General features: G+C 50.0%; 1 protein-coding gene across 13 annotated transcripts in view; it reads right to left on the reverse strand.

Moving 5' to 3' along the window:
- Positions 1 to 14098, reverse strand: part of dgkza (diacylglycerol kinase, zeta a) — a 59743-nt gene that overhangs the window by 23196 nt on the left and 22449 nt on the right. For 4 of the 13 annotated variants that reach the window (XM_067248434.1, XM_067248433.1, XM_067248439.1 and 1 more), the window contains 14 exons: positions 7811 to 7919; positions 7499 to 7594; positions 6626 to 6703; positions 6219 to 6287; positions 5225 to 5281; positions 4802 to 4870; positions 4641 to 4712; positions 4211 to 4327; positions 3805 to 3876; positions 2552 to 2647; positions 2032 to 2114; positions 1215 to 1275; positions 991 to 1104; positions 749 to 889 (listed from right to left, as the gene is read on the reverse strand). In XM_067248434.1, coding sequence (XP_067104535.1) covers positions 749 to 889; positions 991 to 1104; positions 1215 to 1275; positions 2032 to 2114; positions 2552 to 2647; positions 3805 to 3876; positions 4211 to 4327; positions 4641 to 4712; positions 4802 to 4870; positions 5225 to 5281; positions 6219 to 6287; positions 6626 to 6703; positions 7499 to 7594; positions 7811 to 7919 — 1234 coding nt within the window. Of the gene's footprint in view, positions 1 to 748; positions 890 to 990; positions 1105 to 1214; positions 1276 to 2031; positions 2115 to 2551; positions 2648 to 3804; positions 3877 to 4210; positions 4328 to 4640; positions 4713 to 4801; positions 4871 to 5215; positions 5282 to 6218; positions 6288 to 6625; positions 6704 to 7498; positions 7595 to 7810; positions 7920 to 8594; positions 9761 to 14098 lie in introns of all 13 variants that reach the window. The other 9 variants (XM_067248428.1, XM_067248429.1, XM_067248427.1 and 6 more) reach the window with 4 other exon arrangements.

Consider the following 14098-nt stretch of genomic DNA (forward strand, 5'->3'; position numbering starts at 1 on the left):
CTCCCTGAAAACTTCATTACAGCTCTGCTGATTTATACTATCATTAGAAATACTGGCATGTCCTCACACACACACACACACACACACACACAAGGGTCCAAATACACGCCAAGGGCACAAACAGAAAATCATAAAATATTTCAGGGCATTCTGTTTTAGTGAAAAGAAGGAAGGGAGAGAGGATGGAGGAGATTAAAGAGGAGGACAGGAAAGGATAAAGGAGGAGATGATGGAGGAGGAGAGGAGATGATGGAGGAGGAGAGGAGACGATGGAGGAGGAGATGATTGAGGAGGAGAAGATGATGGAGGAGGAGAAGATGATGGAGGAGGAGAGGAGATGATGGAGGAGGAGATGATGGAGTAGGAGATGATGGAGGAGGAGAGGAGACGATGAAGGAGGAGAGGAGGAGATGATGGAGGAGGAGATGATGGAGGAGGAGATGATGGAGTAGGAGATGATGGAGGAGGAGATGATGGAGGAGGAGAGGAGATGATGGAGGAGGAGATGATGGAGGAGGAGATGATGGAGGAGGAGGAGATGATGGAGGAGGAGAGGAGACGATGGAGGAGGAGATGATGGAGGAGGAGATGATGGAGGAGGAGATGATGGAGGAGGAGAGGAGACGATGGAGGAGGAGATGATGGAGGAGGAGATCATGGAGGAGGAGGAGATGATGGAGGAGGTGATGATGGAGGAGGAGGAGATGATGGAGGAGGAGGAGATGATGGAGGAGGGGAGCAGTGCTACCTTGTCTGCCTGCTGCTCATCCCTCTCCTCAGCAGCAGCCTCCAGGTTGGGCTGGACCTGCAGGTTCCAGCGGTCCAGCTGCACCATGTTCCCGTCCTCCACGTGGGACAAGATCTTCGACACAGGCTCGTCTGTGTAGCCCTGCAGGGACATGGGACGTCAGGGCGTGCGTGTGGGTGTGTTTTGAAGGGTTGTGTGTCTGCAGTACACACGCACGCTGTGCACCGTGTGTGTGTACTCACCCCTCCCCAGTTGAGGGTCCGGGCCAGGTCATTCCCAGTGCCCAGAGGCAGCACTGCTACAGCAGGCTGGGGGTTCAGCTGCAGCTGGTCCAGAGTAGACAGGATCCAGCCCACCTAAACACACACACACAGATATACATCCTTTATTAAGGAAGTGACTTTGTATTTGTGAGCATGTGTATGTGTGTGTGTGTGTGTGTGTGTGTGCGCGCGTGTGTGCTTACTGTGCCATCTCCTCCACACGCCAGGATCCTCAGGTTGTGGACCTTGCGGTACAGCTCTAACCTAGAGACACATACGATTGTTATCGTATACTGTACATTATTACTGTAACTACTGACACACACCCACAGTATGATCACTGTATACACACACACCAACATCAATTACAGCTAATATCATTCAGACTGCAGATCCACAGTCTCTGGTAATAATAAGGTTCTCTACACGAACAGCTCCAATCCAGCTCATCAACAGTGTATGTGTGCGTGTATTTGTGTGTGTGTGTGTATTTGTTTAGCTGCACACTGCTACTGTCTGCCAGGACACACAGAGGTAGAACAGAGAAAGTTATCTCTTCTCAGACCAGACCAGACCAGCCTCATTAGGCTGACACACTGAAGGAGCAGTGTGTCTGAGTGTGTGTGTGAGAGTATGTGTGTGTGAGAGTGTGTGTGTGTGCGCGCGTGTGTGTGTGTATTGCCAGACCATGTGTGATGGAGGAAAAGTTTGCACCTGGTGTTTTCAGGAGGAAGCTGCATACTGAAGTGAAATTAAAAACACAGCTGAAGTCTTTGAAAAGTTGTTCTTTCTCCGAAAACAGAAAGTGCAAATTTAGGTGGCTGCGAAAAAAACCTGTTTTATCTTTGTAAATTGTGTTTGGGCTGAATGATGAAGTGCATCCTACAAAGGGTGTCACCAAAACCACAATATAAATGCTTTATCCTCTACACACAAGACACACACACATAACCCCCTGCACACATGCCATACACACAGCACAAATATACACACACACAAACACACAGACAGCAGACGTACCCATCCTTAGGTCCGCCCTGGCTGAGATCAAACACCTGACGAGGATTCAAGTACCACATGAAGGACTGGATAATCTTAGCACCCTGGAAGAGGAGAGACAAGAGTAGGAGAGGAGAGAAGAGGAGCAGAGAGAGGATGAGAGAGAGAGACCGAGAGAAAGAGAGCGTGAGAAGAGGAAGAGGATGAGTGGAAGGAGACGGAGAGAAGGCAAACACAGGCTGTTGAAAATAATTAACGTGTGACTGAATGTGACAGAAAATTGGCTAATGGCTATCACGCTTGCATGAATGATCTGTGTGTGTGTGTGTGTGGGGGGGGGGGGGGGGGTGATTTGTTGGCGGAGAAGGGGTATTATGGGATGAGGTGTTGGGGAGGGGAGGGTGGATGTTGTGTCTCCCAGGAGACCTCTACCCAACCAATCAGAAAAAGAACAGTCAGGATGTTGGACTTGCCTGACTAGGTCTGCACTGACATAGACAAAACAGCAGTGTGTGTGTGTGTGTGTGTGTGTGTGTCTCACCTGATTCCCTCCACTCTTGGGGTTGACAAACACCAGCAGAGGCTTCATGAGCTGGGAGGGAATGGGCCTGACAATGAATGGCTTCCATCTAGCCTCCTGGAGAGGAGAGGAGGGGAGGCGAGGGGAGGCGAGGGGAGGGGAGGCGAGGGGAGTGGAGGAGAAGGGTGGAGAGGCGAGGGGAGTGGAGGCGAGGGGAGTGGAGTGGAGGAGAGGGGAGGGGAAGGGTGGAGAGGCGAGGGGAGTGGAGGGGAGGGGAGGCGAGGCGAGGGGAGGGGAAGGGAGGAGAGGCGAGGGGAGGAGAGGCGAGGGGAGGGGAGGCGAGGGGAGGGGAGAGTTTTAGGTTGAGGACGACAGCAGTCATGAGGACAGATATCTCTGGGATCTCTCCTGTGTATAGTTACAGTATCTACTTGTACAGGATCCGGACGTCAGGCTAACCCAGTAAGGGTAGAAGCAGGCTCCACTATGTCTCCCGTAGAACCATTATGAACCAATTGCTCTATCCCGCAGTCTGGCCTGGCCAACCTCTGATTGGCCAAGAGCAGGAAGAATGTCCTCATCAATCAGCCTATAGTGTCTACTGATGTGATTGAGTTTCCGCCCCCAAGTCTGAACCCAGTAGACACTCAGGTCCAGTACGTCTCTGACCCCCTAATCAATCAATAAATCAATAACGGGGACGACAGCGTGACGGTCACATGTTTGAGTCTAGAACACACATGCACCAGCAGGATTCCATGTATGGCTTTCACTAACAGGAAACCCCATATATGGTCACAGTGGAGGAGTTGGACGCTGTGTCCCAGAATGAAGCTCTTACTGTGGTTCTAAACCCACAATAAGTAAACTTCAAAACACAACATCCAAATAAGTATGGCAGCACTCACCTACGTTCAGAAAAAGAACAGGGGGCAGTCCCTTACTTTTGGTCATCAAACAAAGCATGCTAACGTTCGGCCTGGTCGGCCTTCATCTCTGATGGAAGCCGACCAGGCCGACCGACCAGGCCGACCGACCAGCCGACCGACCAGCCGACCGACCGACCAGGCCGACCGACCGACCAGGCCGACCGACCGACCAGGCCGACCGACCGACCAGCCGACCGACCGACCAGGCCGACCGACCAGCCGACCGACTGACCAGGCCGACCGACCAGCCGACCGACTGACCAGGCCGACCGACCAGGCCGAACGACCAGGCCGAACGACCAGGCCGACCGACCAGGCCCACACATGTATGGTGAACGGCCGTACCTCTGCACCCTTCTTGCTAGACTTGCGCTTGAACGACGTTCGTTTTTTCTTTTTACTGGACTTCAGGGATGTCTGAGAGAGAGAGAGAGAGAGAGAGAGAGAGAGAGAGAGAGAGAGAGAGAGACAGAGAGAGAGAGGGTGGGGTAAACATTAACGAGGAGAAATCTTCCTCTCAACCACAGATCAACATATCTGTATATATACACATGTTTTTATGCAACACGAGAGATGGATACATAGGTGACAGCAGCGTTAGCGGCGCTCTGGTCAGTGACAGCACTTATTGTGTGGAGGTACGCTGCCCTCTGCTGGTCAGACTGCTGCTGGAGCAGGGCTGCAGTGGGGACTGAAGACATGGGTCCAATCCAATAGTACATAAGGTTTATTGACAAGTGTGACAGCCTACCTGTGGCCTGCGAACGTGGATGATCCAGGTGGGCGGGACTATGACGGCAGCATGGGCGCCCAGAGAACATGCCTCCTCAATCTGTTGCAGCATGAAGCATGACACCTTGTTGTGATACTGGACACACACACAAACACACACACGGGGAGGAAAGAGATGTTCACAGTTCTGACAGCTTCATGGCTTGTAATGCATTTATCTTTAAACCCCTCTCACCACACACATACATACACACACACACACACACGCACACACATACATACACACACACACACACACGCACACACATACATACACACACACACACACAAAACACCAAACAAACCACTAACATCCATTATTCACAAGGAACTACTGAGTCACCATTTCACAAGCACTTATCGCCTGCTCACAGTTACACATAATGTACCGAGACAGTCGGAACACTTACTGCCTGTTTGCACCAGGAACAGCTGATGGCCACAATCTCTTTACTGTGAAAGGCAAACTTCTGCTGGAAGCCCTGAGAGCAGACACACACACACACACACACGTATGAGAGGCGTGTGAGGGAGTGTGACCTGGGTGTAGGACAGCAGTGCAGCGGCTCACCTTGCCACACTGACGACACTTGCCGTCCTGACGCCGCCGGTGGACCCAGTGGTGCCGCACGATGCTGGGCTGAACAACAGAACACACCACAACATACATGTACATGTATCAACTAGGACGCCCGCTTGCCAGTGTTTGGAGTGGAGGATGAGAGGGAAGAGAACTTGGAGGAGGAGGAGGAGAAGGAGGGAGAGGAGAAAGAGGAGGAGGAGGGAGAGGAGAAGGAGGAAGCAAAGAAAGAGGAGGAGGAGGGAGGGGCGAAAGTGAAGGGGCAAGAGGAAGGGGAGAAGGACAAAAAGGAGAACAAGTAGGTACTGTAGCGCAGAAACAATATGAGCCGGAAGATAAGAGAGGAACACAAGGAGAAGGATGAGTATGAAAAGATGAGGTAGAGAAGAAGAGAGAGATCAGTACCTTACTCACCTCCCTCAGGTTCCTGGAGCCTGACTCCCGAAAGGAGGGCTTGCACCTGAAGTTGATCTGCAGGACAAAGGAGAGCATCCTTACCTCTGATCACTCATTATATCACCTCCAATCATTCATTCATTAAGTCATTTACTCATTGGTGCATTCATTCACTCATATCTGGTTGTCATGTTAGGTTGCGTCCCAAAAGTCAATCCAAACCCAGAGAGAGAGAGATGGCCCCTTTGGCCCAATCGAGCCAAGAGTCAGGGGTAAGGCGGTCAGGCTCAGAGAGCACACTGACCTGGAGAGAGCAGTAAAGTGCCATGGTAACCATTAGAAGCCAGGTCAATTCTGGAAGGCATTCTGACAACCCATCACCAAACCTCCACCACACTAACAAACCATTGATCAAATAACAGCTAATCATGACCCCTAACAAACTATTAACTAATCCTTAAGTAGCCAGCAGGTACAGAGCATCCATCTTGTCAACAGTTAAAATAAAATGATAGATTAGCGATTGCAGATTCTAATCAGATAATAACGTTTCCCAGAATCCTCTGTAATGTGAGTTGACCAGAGGAGGAAGTTGTCAGAGGTATGTGTAAATCAGGAAGTGCCATATACCCAGCAGAAAGTCTTCTCCTAACCATGCCCACTGGGAGCCATGTGGGGGGTCCCTAACACTTCCTTCTTTATGCATTCCTCGGCAACTATAAGGAAGCCCCACCCAGACGTACAGTAAACCAATGTAAACCCTGTGGGGGGACAGCTAATCAAAGCAGTCTTGTGAAGAGTGTCGTTTTGATTATTTAAAGAGAGAATTCCAATCTGGATGCAGTGAAGGTGGGGCCCAAGGGAAAGGGAGATGGGTGGACAAGAGCTGAAGTGGCTCTTGAGAGCAAACTGAGAGAGGGGGAGGGGGGAGGGCAGGGGAGATGAAGTGAGACAGAAATGGAGAGAGAAATGAAGAGCGGGAGGGAGGGAGGGAGGGAGGGGAGGGTCTCACTCTAAAGTCGGTGTCTTTAACTGGTCTGCTGTCATCATGGGAGGGGTTAGGTGTCTCCTGGTTGGACAGCTGGAGGGGAGGGGGGAGGTTGGCATGACTACTGTATGATGGTTTTGATGGGATGTCAACATTGTGAAGTCTCCATCAAATTCATCCAGGTGTATCTGAGGGCTTCATCGTTGTGTTGTGACTGTGTCCTTATGCTGAAGAAATATTTAATGGGTGTGCATGTGTGTGCGTGTGTGTGTGGGGTGTGTGTGTGTGGGGGGGGGGGGGGGGGGGCTGTGTGTGTGAGTGTGTGTGTGTGGGGGGGTTGTGTGTGTGTGTGTGTGTGTGTGTGTGTGTGTGTGTGTGTGTGTGTGTGTGTGTGTGTGTGTGTGTGTGTGTGTGTGTGAAAGAACTCCTACCTTCTCCAGCTGCTGGATACAGAGGGTGTGCACCACTATCTTACAGGCCACACATTTCTTCCTTGCGACAGACTTTTGCTGAAAGAAAAAGAACACAAGGAGAAAGAAAGAAAGAAAGAGAGACACTTCAACATTCCTTCTTGTAAAGTTGTGTGCTGCATACATGTGGACAGCAGATGGAGCTAGACTGCAGGCCTTTGGTGGAACATGGGGCCACTCAACTAGAGAAGAACAGAGAGAAACAGAGAGCAAGCCATATCTCCCCCCCCCCCCCCGCCCCCAAACTGATATAATGACCAGGGCTGTACATATTAATTCAAATTATATTCAAACAATGCTGTTTACGTGTATATTATCAGATCTAGAAGATAAGAGGTTTAAGGTTTGGTTTCAATACTATTGGTAGTATCCATGCTGCTGTTTGATCTTAGCTTCATATCATCATACAGTGCATACACTCTATTTACTATTTAGAGTATAAGTAGTGGATCAATTCCAGGATCAGGACTTTTTAGATGATGAAGACAAAGCTGGACTGGATCAGTAAGAGGATCAGGACTAAGGAAAGCTGTCACCTGCAGCTCATAGAGAGATAATACTCCCCTCTTGTCTCAGGGATTACACATCATCCCTGCTGATGAATCCTCCCTCCCTCTCTCCCTCCCCCCCCCCCTCTCTCCCTCCCTCCCTCCCTCCCCCCCCCCCCCCCCCTCCCTCCCTCCCTCCCCCCTCCCTCTCTTCCCCTTCCATCGCTCCCTTCTCCCTCCCCTCTGGCCCGGGTCCATGCAGACGGCATCTGTTGCTGTGTAATGTCAGGGACGGCTCAAACACACACACACACGCGTGTATACACAAACACACGCAAACACTTACCAGTGTTTTGGCGACGCAGTGCTGTTCTCCTACGTAGCAGAAGTCTCCAGAGCCGCTGGTTTCAAACCAGATGTGCTCCCCATACAGGGCACTTTCCTGGGGAAGGGGGTTCATATTGACGGGGGGGTTGGAGGTGGGAGCAGAAGAGAGGAGGAGAGGATGCAGACAGGGGGCAGGGTTGGGGCGGATGAGAGAAGAAGTGAGAAGTGACTAATCCACAGTTTGGAGGAGGGCCAGGATTTGACGGGGCTAGACAGGGCTGGAGGGGACTAAGCTGGGCTTGGCTGGACAGGTTGTATACGTTCTACTCACGGTCCAGTCCACACAGCTGCTGATCTCCCGGTCGGGGTCAAGCCGGGCCAGTGTGGAGGCGCTGGGCGTGGCTGACAGGTGCTGCAGCCCAGACTTGGCGATGGCCTTCCTGGAATGACAGATGAAACACAGATGTGAATGATCCGGGCATCGGGTACATGTCTGGTACCAACACAGGTCCAGAGTGAGTACAGGACCAGGAACAAGGATATGACCCGCTACCAACACATCATAGACCCCAGACATAACTGTATGTCTGGGGTCTATGATGTGTTGGTACATGACACAACATGACTCGACCCAAACTCATCCAAAGTATGATGGACCAGAACCGTATCTTTTTCTCAACTAGATAGGTCACTTTGTCACTATAACATGTAGTACTACAATACCTTCACATAGAAACCCTATGTGTTTTCACCAGATCATGTTCTAGAACAGTGTAACAGTGGTGACCTAGCATGGTGGTCCCTGTTAGACATCCAGAGGTCTGCTGGCAGAGCCCCGCCGTAATGAGGAGAATATTTGACAGGTTTTTGTGAAACATTACACATACTATAGACCTCCCTTCCTCCCTAGAAACCATACCACTGTAACACACACATCCGCCCACTCTCCTACCCTCTCACCTTCCAGTCCTTTCTCATCTCGTGAAGTAAACAGGATAAGAAAATACACTCGCTCTCTCGCTCGCTCCCACCAACACACATACAGACACGCATAAACACTCACGGACATACGCGCACACACCGCAAAGTGTCCTATCCAATCAGAGTCTACATACGAGATGAAGGTGGTCCAGGTGTCTAGCCTGGGGTCATAGTAGATTCCCTGCAGCAGGGAGTCCCGGCGTCCCGCCTCCCTCCAGCAGGGGGGGCAGTGGTACAGGTTGGGGGAGGACAGGGAAGGGGAGGTCAGGGAGGGCCGTCTCCTGCCCTGAAGGCCAGGGTTGGGCCAGGGGCCGGTCTTGGGGCCGGGGGAGAGCCTGTACACCTGGCTGGCTCTGCGGTAGCGCCCATACACGCCGCACGCCGCGCGGCTCCGATACACGGCCTCCGCCGGCAGCAGGTGGGAGGAGTTACGTCGCAGGCAGCGCGGGGCACGGATCAGGGGGCGGGGCTGGATGCTCGACATGTGAACATCTGCCAGGCCACTAGGCTCCTCCCACTCCAACCACAAAGATCCCTGGCCCTCAGGCTCTTTCTTCTCACTACAACCGCCGGCCTCCCTGGCCATAGCCACGCCCCCACCGCCGCAAACGCTGTCCTCCTCAGACTCAGAGGAGCAGGAAGAGTAGGAGGTCTCTGCCCCTTCCTCCCCCGACTCCCCCTCGGGGCTCATCTGCACCAGGCTGGCCAGCAGCATGGAAGGGCCTAGCAGGTGGGGGTCGATGGTCCTCTGCCTTGCGGCCCGCCGTCTCCGCACAGAGAAGCGGGGGTGGACACAGGAAATGGTGGTGCTGGAGCGCCGGCGAGCCTGGTGCCTGGTCTTCAGCAAAAAACCCTCTTCCTGGACACCCTCCCCCCCGCTGTCCTGCATCCTCACACTGGGCCTCCGCCGACAGGCCTGGGCTGAGGAGGCGGGGCCGGCGCTGGACCTGCGGCGCTGGGCATGACCGGTGGACGGCAGGCCCACACTGGACCTCCTCCTCTGGGCAAGGCTGGAGGGCGGTAGGCCCACATTGGAGGTCCTTCTCTGGGGCAGAGCATTTGGTGCGAGTCCCACACTGGACCTGCGTCTCTCCAAGAGGCCAGAAGAGGGCAGGCCGACGCTGGAGCGCCGACGAGCCTTGCTGCTGGGCACTGCCACTCCCGCCCGGTGGTGCTGGCATCGCTCTGCCCCTTTCAGTCGAAAATGGCGGCGAAAAAATGTGTCCATGACGCCCAGGAGGGCTGTGTGGAGGGAGGAGGGGCCCGCCGGAGCCCCCTGTGCCCCGTCACTGAGCTGAGGCTGTGGGGACATACATGAGACCGTCAGCAACACCAGGCAACACACTGTTGTCTGTCGAGATGCAGCACGGAATCTGTTAGCCTGAGTGGACTTCACACTGCCAGAGAGGATGTGAACTAATGAATACTGCCAGAGAGGATGTGAACTAATGAATACTGCCAGAGAGGATGTGAACTAATGAATACTACCAGAGAGGATCCGAACTAATGAATACTGCCAGAGAGGATGTGAACTAATGAATATTGCCAGAGAGGATGTGAACTAATGAATACTGCCAGAGAGGATCCGAACTAATGAATACTGCCAGAGAGGATGTGAACTAATGAATATTGCCAGAAAGGTAAAATTCCACATATACAGAAAAGTACAATTCCATTGAAATATTACTTTAATTCGCCTCAATTATTTTGTCTAAGCCGGACTCCATGGACCACAAGATGATTCCGTGGCCTTCCTCAGTCTAAGTCTGACAGAGCCAACAAACAGTCTCTCTGAGAACAGATACTAAGCCATGCTGACCATTGTGATGACCTTGTTTCCTGCCAGACGGTTGGTCAAGGTTTGATTCCCACCAGATGTAATGTGAGAGGAGTCTGTCTGGAGAAAGTGACGCTGGGTTGAGATAACCTGGTTAATGATAGCAGTGTTGACGTCAAAACTACAACATCGAAGGAGGCTATATTTAGACACAGCCCTTCAGAGACACAGGGCGCACACACACACACACATGCAAACAAGCAAACACACACACACACACATTATCAGATTCTGTACACTATGAGGCAGAACTAAATGATACAGCAGGATCAGGTGACTTCACGTCTGCTTCAGTTAGTCCCTTTGCTCACAACAGCAGTACACCTACAAGCATAGACCAGGACAGATCAGGACAGACCAGGACAGACCAGGACAGACCAGGACAGACCAGGACAGACCAGGACAGACCAGTACAGACCAGTACAGACTAGTACAGACCAGTGCCACATATACGCCTACAGACTTGTGGAGAATTTCGTCTCTCACTTTGTCTCACCAAGGTTTTCATTCAAACTCACTTACCTACACTTGGAGAAAAAAGCACACTTTTAGCAGAGAAGATACAGAACATATTGAATAAGTGAGCACATACTGCAGACACTCAAGTACACAAAAACACACATGTTCATACACAAACAAACAAACACACTAATATCTGGAACCACTTCATTTCAATGTGAATGGAATGCTCGAGCCTGTCTACTGGTCCTTTGATCCATCTCATCATCATTCTATTGAGGAGGAGAGCAGAGGCTCTCTAAGTGGATTATACATGCACAGAAAAGTGGCATAAACAACTTAGACAAGACGGGCTGATGGTGTGTTTGTGTGTGGTTGTGTGTCTGTGTGGTGTGCGTGTGTGTGTGTGTGTGTGTGTGTCCGTGCATGTGTGTATGTGTGTGTAGGAGAGTTCTCTTGTGCTGCACTAATTGATCACAATTTATTTTTTCAAAGGGCATCTTTACACCATCTTGTAGACAACAACCCAACCATTTTTTACTGTAAACAGAAAATGATTAGGCCATTGTTTTGGCCTGGCATCATAGACCCGTCCATATTGTAGTAGTAGTAGTAGTAGTAGTAGGTACTTAATTGATCCCCAAGGAAAAATTGTAACAGGCATATAGAAGAAATAGGAAGAAATACAACATTAAAAAAATTAATTGGGAACTGATTTAAAATTCAAACTACGCAATACACAAATACAAGAGTAAGATACAAATTCGGAGAAAAAAAAACTTCCAGGAAGTCAATGTGCCCAACCAATCACTGTACACACTTACTGCACACATGGACACAACATGCACACACACGCACATGCACACAGTCTGTCAATACCTTATGTGTGTGTGTCTTACATAGAGAGTAAGAGAGAGAGAGAAAAAGAGAGAGACGAGTGGAGTTATGTAACAGCAGTCGTGTGCATTGTATTAATCTGCATCCAGTACTGATCCTAAAGAGAGGGCTGAACAAGGGAGAGAGGAGGGATGAGGAGAAAGGGAGAGAGAGTGGGAGAGTGACAATGATGGAGAGACATAGACAATACATCCACTAATGAGTGTGTATGTCCTAGTCATGTTGTGTGATGTTGGGATCTTGACATTTTCGGTCTTCTAATCCCTCTTTACTTTTGAAGAATTATCAATATCAATACGGTCTCTATATTAATACTGTGTGTTCATCTGTTTTGAAACAGAAGGTAGGGGGAAATAAAGAGGAGTATATTTCCATCGCATCAGTCTACTCGGATTAGTTATCTACAGTATCTCAATATAAAATTGAGAACACATAAGGCTATTTAAACCGTTCCTGGATTACACACACGCATACAATTACACACACACAAACGTAAAAGTTCCTCATGTTCAGAAGAAAAAACTGATGCCAGCATTCAATATGAATATATGAGTGTGTTTATGTGTGTGTGGGTGTCAGGTGAGGCAGAGTAGGTAAGGGGGTGAGAGGGGCGAGTTATTTATAGCTCTCTCTTTGTAAATCCTATTGTCTGCTCCAATGTGCCAGGCTCCAGACCTACCACCAAACATTTAGGGTCAACTAAGAGAAAGAGAGAGGTCTGATTGGACCACAGTCACCCTGCCAACATCCGGCTAATATGCCGAGAGGGAGTGTGTGTGGGCGCGAGTGTGTGTTAATCATGCAGTGATCGATATTGACACCCTGGTAAACACTCCCATAGAGTCATCATGACTGTCCGTCGGCAGGGAGCGTCCATCTCACTGGAGGTGGTTTCCTGAACAACCAGACCATGAGTCCCAGACCAGTCACAACCAGACCACAACACCAACAGTCCTGTCCAGTTCAGTCCATTTAGTTGAGTGGAATTGATAGTTTAGTTGAATGTAGTCCGGTCGGTCTAGTCTTTAAAGAGCGGTTTAGTTCAGCCTGGTTTAGTTCAGCCTGGTTTAGTTCAGCCTGGTTTAGTCCAGTAGTCTGGTTACATGGACATGGCGCTGTTGTTCCGCGTTCTGACCTTACTGGTATGAGAACAGGCAGCACCATGGTGTGGCACAAGCATATTACATTGCGTGCGTGTGTGTGTGTGTGGCAGGGAAGGGAAGGGCAGTGCAAAAAAACATAAAACAGGTGTGACATCAAAGGTTGACTTAAATCATGGTGTGAGGGAATGGAGAGACAGAATCCGAGTCAGACCCAGAGAGAGTATGGAAAAAGAGAGAATAGAAAGTACAGACAAAAAGAGAGGAGAGTAGTGAAAAATACAGAAAAAACGAGCAGAGAGAATAATATAGGAGTGAAGAGAGAGGACAGAGAGTGTAAGGGAGTAGAGTAAGTGACAATAGAGAGAGAAGAGATGGATAATATGGTTGTAGAGAGTAGAGAGCTTTATTCTGGGTTATTAGTACATTATTGACTTTTAGAACCGAGCATTGATGCCTTCCAGCAGACATTATGCTGCTGTTCATCCTATGTGTGTGTGTGTGTGTGTGTGTGTGCGTGTGTGTGTGTGTGTGGAGGAGAGGCGGACTACCACCACTGGAAAATCTCACCATTCATATCGGTCTCAGTAAATATTTACATGTGAACAGAGAAGCAGTCATAGAGAGTAACAACAAACTGCTGCCTACTCTGGTCTGGTTAGGTCTGGTCTGGTCAGGTCAGGTCTGGTCAGGTCTGGTCAAGTCTGGTAAGGTCAGGTCAGGTCTGGTCAAGTCTGGTCAGGTCTGGTAAGGTGTGGTGTGGTCAGGTGTGGTGTGGTCTAGTTACATTCAGAGTGGTCTAGTCTAGTCTGGTCTTGAATCTGATCTGTATATAAATAAAATACAGTAGTAAATCTAAAACAATCTTAGAAAGTAGGCTCGTAAAGCTACTCATAGTTAGCAATTAGGATAGTAAAGCTAATTAGCAGTTATGCTAGTAAAGTGACAGGCTGAAAATGGTGGGAAACTTCAGTTGTTGTTTATTTCCCACCGAATGGCCTTTGGAGCTGATTCAGGATCAGCCAGTTTGACCTCTCATACTCGCCCTCACTGGGCTGTGGTCCAGCCCAGCTGACCCCAGGTCAGATCCTGCATGCAAGGGTTAGGCTGCATGAAGGCCGCTGTCTCCGTCTGTTTTAACACATCACAGACACACACACACATATACACACACACATAAACATAAATGCACACGCACGCACACACAGTTTTACCACAGCATGACCGTTCCTGTTACTTCTGGGTTTAGAGCCAAACTCAACTGCGAGCAGACAAGTGAGCTACTGTGTTCATTTATGACTTCAGCTTCCATCCATTCTGGAGGAGGCCTCTGACTTCACACTGT

This window comes from Osmerus mordax, chromosome 13 (assembly GCF_038355195.1).
Source record: "Osmerus mordax isolate fOsmMor3 chromosome 13, fOsmMor3.pri, whole genome shotgun sequence".
Classification (NCBI taxonomy): Eukaryota; Metazoa; Chordata; class Actinopteri; order Osmeriformes; family Osmeridae; genus Osmerus; species Osmerus mordax.